This window comes from Rhagoletis pomonella, unplaced genomic scaffold (genome assembly GCF_013731165.1).
Source record: "Rhagoletis pomonella isolate Grant_MI unplaced genomic scaffold, Rhpom_1.0 Rhpom_scaffold_00004, whole genome shotgun sequence".
In the NCBI taxonomy this organism is placed as follows: Eukaryota; Metazoa; Arthropoda; class Insecta; order Diptera; family Tephritidae; genus Rhagoletis; species Rhagoletis pomonella.
In genome coordinates, this window is record NW_023458558.1 from 76,769,522 (window position 1) to 76,778,576 (window position 9,055).

The 9,055-nt window shown below is 35.7% G+C and overlaps 1 protein-coding gene across 1 annotated transcript; it reads right to left on the reverse strand.

Moving 5' to 3' along the window:
* Window positions 1-7,416: 7,416 nt before the first annotated feature.
* On the reverse strand, window positions 7,417-8,520 carry LOC118738088 (larval cuticle protein A3A). Its single transcript, XM_036469009.1, has 2 exons — window positions 8,235-8,520; window positions 7,417-8,110 (listed from the first exon to the last, which is right to left on the reverse strand). The coding sequence occupies exons 1-2, from the start codon at window positions 8,244-8,246 to the stop codon at window positions 7,544-7,546; spliced, it is 579 nt and encodes a 192-aa protein (XP_036324902.1). The 5' UTR covers window positions 8,247-8,520; the 3' UTR covers window positions 7,417-7,543.
* Between the last annotated feature and the right edge of the window lie 535 nt (window positions 8,521-9,055).

The window sequence follows — 9,055 nt, forward strand, 5'->3', positions numbered from 1 at the left end:
AATTTTTCAATAGAAGTTATCTGTATTGTACCAATCGTATGACTATAAAATTTGTCATCCCAACATTTTCATTTTGTACCAATGGCCCAATATAAAAAACGTACAAATCTGTACAAATGTACAAAACGTGTGACACTGCCTTTAGTAAGTCCTCTCTCGTCGTACAAAACAAGCATGTACTATGGGCCAATTTTACAGTCATTAATTAACTAATATGCTAATGTTAAACCACCATTTTTCATTTCACAGTATTTGTTGACTGCAGTTAACTAATGTACATCCTGTACAGCTGTTTTTCTAGTAGTTATCTAGTGACTGAGAAAATGGCCCTATGAGAAAGTTTCTGACAACGATCTTCCTTGCGGTGGTATGAGCACTGAGCACGCGAGGAAGGACCTGGCTTCACTTGGTACTTTCAAAACATAAACGATTGGCTTCCTTTTTCGTGGAATCGTGAAATGGCTCAGATCCGGTTACAGCGCACAGTGGTTAATAAATGGGATTTAATGTTCATAATTCACTGGAGCCTTCATTTCTCAACCAATTTGATATTTTTTTTTGTTAGAGAAAGCTAATAAAATTTGCAAGAGACTAGTTGAGCCCAATTTTCGAGTTTTTATTTGTTTGTATTAAATTTTTTAGTGCAAAGTGCAGAAAATGCACCAATTTTGAAGAAGACCGATTCTCCTGTTCGAGCTAATAAAAGTTTCATATTAAAAACTAGTTAAAAACAATTGTAGGGTTCTCCCAAAACAAACAAAAAAAATTAAAAAGTAATAATTTGAAAAGTTATGAAAAAATGTTCACCAAAAATATTTTTTTTTGTTTTTAGTTTTTAAAAAAATTTCGGGTATGCAGTTTTATAGTTCCTAAAATTTAGTATAACAAAGAGCAAGTTGTAAGTCGCTAAGATTTTTAATAACATAACAAACGCTTTTATTTTCCATTTAGCATGCAGGTGTGCTCGAAATGTTAGCGAAAAAATTATTAAAAATCAACGCCAACTCTTAGCGACTTGCAATTTGCACTTTATTGTACTAAAATTTAATGATATATAAAACTGCATACCCAAAATTTTTATAAAAACGAAAAACAAAAAAAAAATATTTTTGGGGAACATTTTTTTATAACTTTTCAAATTATTACTTTTTAATTTTTGGTCAAAGCAACATCGCAAAAGTATAGAAAAAAGGTTTTTTCTTAACAGCGGTCGTCCGTCGGCAGGCAATGGCAAACCTCCGAGTGTATTTCTGCCATGAAAAACAGCTTCTCATAAAAATACAATCGCCGTTCGGAGTCGGCGTAAAACTGTAGGTCCCTCCGCTTTATGTGACAACATCAAGGCGCACGCCACAAATCGGAGGAGAAGCTCGGCCAAACACTAACATATGTGTAAGCGCCAATCTATTATTATTATTATTAATTTTTTTTTAATTTTGCGAGAACCCCAAAATTGTTTTTACCTAGTTTTTTGTTATGTATCTTTTTTTAACTGGAACAAGAGATTCGATCTTCTTCAAAATTGGCACTTTTTCTGCACTTTGCACTAAAAAATTTAATATAAAAAAATTAAAAAATTAAAAATTGGGCTCAGCTAGTCTCTGGAAAATTTTATTAGCTTTCATTTAAAAAAAATAATTAATAAAGTTGGTTGAGAAATGAAAGCTCCAGTGAATTATGAACATTAAATTCCATTTATTGACCACTGTGCAGCGCAAGATGGCGAAATTGTGCAATACAGTGACATCTACGTAATCATGCGAATGAATATTTTAATAAATGCTTATTTTAATTTGTTGTCGGTAGGGACATGGTATTCGTATATACATACTTACAAATGTACGAAAAACTAAACTGTTTTTAAAAAAATGTACACATTTTTACATTGAAGAAAATGGCCATCGTGGTCATAACTTAGGTCCGTATTTATAAGTACCAAAAAACGAACAGAGAGACCCATGAAAAATTATACCAAAATAAGCAGCACGACGAACTGAGTTCACATAGTCATATCCGTTTGTCTGCCTATTTGAACGCAAACTAGTCCTTAAGCCTTATATGCAGTACAGATATCGAACTGTAATTTGGGGCGCGGCTTTTATAATATAGATACCACTACAACACATACATAACTCCACCATTTACTTAAGCTGTTAAGAAGATCAAATTTTCCAATCTTTTCACTTCTCATTAATATAGGTACAGTTTATAAATATCGGGTACCTATAACGTATAGCTCCAAAACAAGTAATTGGTTGGGTAAGGGGTTTATCTTTCAAACTCTGTAATTTATGGTGATTTCGTTTCTTTAAAAATATGTTGCCCTTCCCCGGTGCAAAATGTTTTTAATGTTACACCGAGGGAAAAAAATATTAAAATCAAATAGAAACGTAATTGATCTTACTATAAACGTCAACGAAAGTACTGTATATTGGTAAATATTCAATTCAATTTCGCGCATATTAAAATGACCGCGTTTGTTCTGAAAAAGCATCCGTGAAGTGAATAATCAAGACCAAAACTAAAAAAAAATATTTAACTTGCATGTTGCCTGCAGTGGAATTCGAACCCTGACCATCTCTCGATATCAACAAATTGTGGCATGCATCTTTGCGCACTCAGCTACACCCAGGCATATAAATTTGCTTTCAAATGTTGAATATCCACAGCACGCGATTTGTACGGATAAACACCCTGCAGTACGGGGGAGTGACTACAGGACTGCTGAATCGGTAGCTACCTGATAAACACCGTCAATTACCCACCGACTACTTGCAGTGTATTTCATCGATTACTTTTACAAGGCAATGTCCTAGGCGGTAGTCACCATCGGCTCTCTCTGCACTACCGGGAGTTACTAAAGTAGTCGCTTGCGTGATTTATGCGCGCCCTCTGTCGTAGTTTTTCGCTATTCTACTTACGACTGGTTCGACTTTGCACTACCATGTGCACTACCACGGGTTAATAGAGTAGCTACTTACCTAGGAGTCGGTGCAGTAGCGGTTCAAAAGTAGCGATTGACTCCAGCAGTACTGGAGGGCATGTACTATGTATGAATGTGTGTGTTGTCACCGCTCTCAGAGCGGCGCTCTGCATGCTTGGGGTGCGTATGTACACTCATATATATAAGGGTTGTTACGAATATTCGCATTCGCATTCGCAACCGCGGAGCTTCCGCATTAATTTTAACATTTGCATTCACTTTCGCAATAATCGATGCGAAAATAACAGTTTTTTTTGCCAGTTAAACTTGGCCAAATATTTTTTATTCCCAATTAAAAGTCTTTTCAATAAACAAACCGCTTATCCAAATTAAACAAGCTTGGTACCAAATGAAGGAAATGTCTAAACGAGCAAAGCAACCCATTGAAAAATATTTTTATAAAAAAAATATTAAAATAAAAAATGTTAATTAATTACCATAGAACAAACCTTGGGTCTGGTATATGAATTTCTTTAATATTAAATGATAAAAAAAATGCAAATAGAGGTGGTAACCTTCTTTCGTTATTTCTGCTTAAAAGCTATTTCAGTCACAGAAGAACGGATTAAAAATGAATTATAAAAACTAAAATCGAAAAACGCTGTTGACGTTACAGGTTCTCCAAATTCAGAAACAACCAAAAGAATGAGAATGAAGAATTCTTTGGAAAACAACGGTGTTTAAACAACGATCTTGCCATGATACAAGATTGTGAAGATGGAAGTCAGGAGGATACATCCGACATTTGCAGCCCGATGCAATTCTCCATGAAGAATTATTGCACCGCAATAAAAAAAATAAATATAACTGAAAGACCTCTCAACTGGAGCAGCGTCAATTGAAAAGAATTTACAATTTTGTCAAGTTTTTCAAGTTTGTCGTCTCGAACGAGTAGTTATTTAGTGGCGCAGGTTTGATTTATGACCCTGTAAAAACTTTTTATTGAATGCAATGTTCCAATTTTTTAAATCAAATACTAACCTTTCCATTTCTATATAACTAAATCGCCTAATTTACTTACCTAAATTATTTCTTAACAAGTAAAAATGTCTAAGTTCGGGCGGAGGCGAACATGAAATACCCGGCGCAAGTATTCAATATAGTTTTTTCACCTTTCCGAAAACTACTGCTACATGGTAAGCAGTGGTGGTTTTACGTTTATTTCAAACATCTTCGGTGAGATAAACTTATATAGATATATGTGGGCGGCACCACGCCCTTTTTCCAAAATTCCATATTAATGTTACTTCTTTTCAAGGGATTGTTGTTAGTATCAATTTTAAGTAAAACAAGTAAGAAAGTCTAAGTTCGGGCGGAGCCGAACATTAAATACCCGGCGCAGGTACCGCTACATGGTAAGCCGCTGTGTATAAATTTTGAGTAAATTAGCGTCCTTAAATTTCGAAATATTGAAGTTTCAAGCATTTCTGAAATTTACTGTTATATGAAAAGCGGCCGTAATTTTAGTCCGAATTCAATAATATTCAACGTTTTGCTTCTATGTGGCAAGCACAATAACCACACCGAGTTTGGTACAAATTGGTGGAACGGTTACCGAGATACATACATATATGTGATCATAAGTGGGCGGTGCCACACCCATTTTCCAAAATTTTATCATAAACGTATTTCTTGGTAAAGAATTGTTGCAAGCATCAATTTTGAGTAAATTAGCTTTAATATTTATTGATTTATCGAAGATTTCGTATTTCTCCAAATTACCGTTATATGGGAGGTAGGCGTGGTTATTGTCCGATTTTAAAAATTTTCGGCCATTTGGTATGCTGTAGCAAGACTAACAACTGTGCCAAGTTTGGAAGAAATTGGTCCAGCGGTTACCAAGATATACACATGTATCCATAAGTGGGCGTGGCTACGCCCATTTTCCAAAAATGTATAATATTCTTATTTTTCGTCTAAAAATTATTGTAAATATCAATTTTGAGTGAATAATCTTCAGTAGTTACTAAAATATCGCAGTTTTCGTATTTCGGAAAATTACCGTTATATGGGAGGTAGGCGTGGTTATTGTCCGATTTTGCCCATTTTCAATACCATCCGTCCTACGCCCGAAAGAAGTACACGTACAAAGTTTCGTTAAGATATCTTAATTTTTACTCGAGTTATCGTGTGCACAGACGGACAGACGGACGGACGGACGGACGGACGGACGGACGGACGGACAGACAGTCACCGCTTAATCGATTTCTCTTTTCATTCTGATCATTTATGTATACATTTGTCTATATCTATCTCGATTCGTTGTGCCTGTTACAAACAACCGTTATGTGAACAAAGTTATAATACCCTTGTGCACAAGTGCGCTCGGGTATAATTAGCTTCCTTAAATTTCGAAATATCAAAGTTTGAAACATTTCTGAAATTTACCGTTATATAAAAGTGGGTGTAATTTTAGTCAGATTTCAAAACTTTCAACGTTTTGCCTTTATGTGGCAACCACAACAATCATATCGAGTAAGGGACACAATGATCGAGCGGTTGCCGAGATACACATATGTGGTTATAAGTGGGCGGGGTCACGCCCATTTTCCAACCTTTTATTATAAGCCTATTTTTTGCTAAAGAATTATTGCAAAAATCAATTTTGAATAAATTAGCTTCAGTATATACTGATTTATAGAAGCTTTCGTATTTCTCTAAATTACCGTTATATGGAATGTGGGCGTGGTAATTATCCGATTTTTTTTAATTCTAAGCCATTTGGTATGTTTTGTGAAGGCCAACAACTGTGCCAAGTTTGGAAGGAATTGGTGCAGCGGTTCCCAAGATATACACATGTATTTATGCCCCTTTTTCCAAAAATTTATAATATTCTTATTTTTCGCCTAAAAATGATTGTAAATAGTAGCTTTGAGTGAATAAGCTTCAGTAGTTATTAAAATATGGCTGTTTTCGTATTTCTCAAAATTACCTTTATATGGGAGGTGGGCGTGGTTATCTTCCGAGTTTGCCCATTTTCAATACCATTCGTCCAACGCTCAAAAGAAGTACACATACCAAGTTCTGTTAAGATATATCAATTTGTACTCGAGTTATCGTGTGCACAGACGGACGGACGGACAGACAGCCACCGCTTAATCGATTTCTCCTTTCATTCTGATCAGTTATGTATATATTTGTGCACAAATGCGCTCGGGTATAAAAATACTTGACATCCGCATTCGCGTCCACACCCGCGGATGTTAGCGCTTAAACATCCGCTTCCGCATTCGCATCCGCGGATGTCTAAAATTCCACATTCGCAACATCCCTGATATATATACTCAGATGTGAACAGTCAAATACGTGCGTAATAAATTTTGTATGAAAATATTATTTTTAAATTCGAACATTTTGAAGCGATAATCAAATATAAAGTATTAATTTGTACTATACATTATTTCCCCTCAGTGTACACTGAACTCTGTAGAAAGACATGTTTTTGCCTTCTTGTCCTTGTCTAGCTCATGTATTTCATAATATTGCCGTTTTAAAGAACCATCTGAATTCTCTACTGACAAAGCTTCACAAGGCAGAAAATGTGCATTTTTTGACTTACAAGAGTGTGACATTTTTAGAAACGAACACACAATTTTCTCACCTTTTGCCTTGAATTTAGAATCGGACACGAAAAGAGAAAGGGGCAATCAGAAGGCAACTATTTTGGTAGAAACGATCACCATTAGATATCTAAGCCCTTAAAGTGTTCTGAACTATTTTGTTATAACCAGGGAACGAATTTTATGGAAATTGCCTTTTTTCTGCTAAAGAGATAGAATATATTCGATTAAGAATGTCCACGATTTAGCTTTAGATTCATTCAAGGATATTGAGTTTTATCAAATACGGTGAATGCATAACAAAGGGATAATTTCTTTGTTTACATTTTATGACATTACAGTCAGCTATGAGAGAGCTCGACTGAATTGTCACTTCTTGTTAAATATGCCTTGGAAAATAGTCAAATATGCAAAGTAAAAATTTTTCATATAACGAAACTAGTTCATAGTTTTTCTCTTTTTGATTGTAATATAAACATTTCTAAAATAAATGTATTTTTTTATGATTTTTTTTATTGCCTTCTTTTGCTTTTTTGTGATTTCTAGTGCCTTTTCCTGCCTATTTCGCAATTTTATTTTGCCTCTTCCAGCCTATTTTGTTATTTTATTTTGCCCTTTTTTATAGGTTTTTAGGTCCTAAAAATCCGTTCCCTGGTTATAACCCTTATATCTTTCGAAGAAAATCATCAAGATCGGTGCTCTATAAGATATATGCACATATGTAGGTATGTAAATTTTGTGATTTAAAAAGCTGAGTACTTTGAAATTGAATTTTTTGACGCAAAAATGAAATACGAGTAAAAGATTAAAGTCGATTTTTTTATATTCATGAAAGTTGCGAAGCCCTTGGCATAGCCGAAGACAGCACTGTAATTAATTGTTTATTATGCACTTACATTTATATAATGGAAAATACTTATTTCTGAGTAATTTTTTCTACAAAATTTTTATCAAAACGGCAAGAGCAAGGAGCTTAGCTGCAAAGTAGTATTTCAGTAACTTAATGATGGTAGTATTGTTGCTCTTCTTGATGAGGAGCTTCGTAGCTTGTATGGACAGTGGCCTGGTGTTGAGCTGGCACTGCGGCATACGCTTGAGCAGTAGCTGGAACATGGTGATATTGTACAGGTGCAGCAGCGACCACTTTGTGGGTGAGAGGTTCACGTTCTACAACAGCATTGAAGCCATTGACAGAATCTGCGGTATATTTGACAGTGCGGCGGAAACCATCAGCATCATTTAAGGAGTATTCGCCATGGACCACATCGCCATCACGGCTTTCAGATTGGCTTTTAGAATCACCGGACACGGCATCCTGAACATCATAGGCGAAGTTGTACTGAGGATGAGGATCGTCGGGATATTGCTCATGAGCAGGTTGCTGCTTTTGTACCAAGTGAACGGTGTGAGCGGGCGCATGAGATAGATGAGCCACTTGTCCAGGTGCATGGTGATACACAGCTGCTGTTTCATGGTGCTGAGCATGCTCCAAAGGAAAAGCATGCTGCTCCTGCACTGAAAAGATGCCAGCTTGCGCAGTGCTGATTAAAAATGCAGCGACGAAGTACTAAGAGAAGATATACATGATTATGTATGCGTACATAAATTGCTTGTTTCAATAAATTCTCAATCTAAGTTATTCTAACAGATCGCTGACTCCACAGCAATCCGAAAATCATATGTACACTCACCTTGAAAGCCATTTCGTTTATGTGATGGTAATATGTAGATAGAAAAAATTTACAAAATTTGCAGCTTACTTTGTCCTCCCACACTGAAGTCTGTGGCTTGAATACTAATTTGGTGGAGTTGAATGTAAGTTTTTATAGACAATTTTGGCCAAAATTTTGCGCATCGGCATTGAATAAAATAAAATCGGGTGAGCGGTATTTTGCTGCATTGGGCATAACATGCTACTTAAACCTTCACTTTGCCGTTTTTTAATCTTTTTATTACTACGCTTTTTAAAAGTGCAAGTTTTCGTTTGTTTCGTAGACACCACTAAGACCGTGATTTGCACTCTTCACTGGACAACACTTCGTAAGGGAGCTGATGGCTTACCTGTACAATATTGCCGTTGGCGATATTACAAGCGCCGAAATATGTAAGTCTATTTGTATGTGCATGTGCATACGAATAGCTATTGGCCATACCACGCCTTTTCCACCAACGCACGATTGATTAGTAACCACGGATTATTTGTTTTTAATTGCAAACACACATTGTCATAGGGTTAACGAATAATGAAACGAATGAAAGTTGGTCGTTGGAGGAGGGAGATATGACAGAAAAGGTTTCGGGACAAAGTGTGTGCATAAGTACATCTATACACACATCCATATGTAGGTGTGTATGTACATAAGTTTTAAAATACATATGTGGGTCAATCCATGTCAAATCAACCAATAACACTACCCAACAAAATTCTGTTTCCTAAGATATTACAGCGGATTCTTATAGGATTTCTTCCGTAGAATCCGAATATAACCTTAAAGATATTGGATTGGCTCTA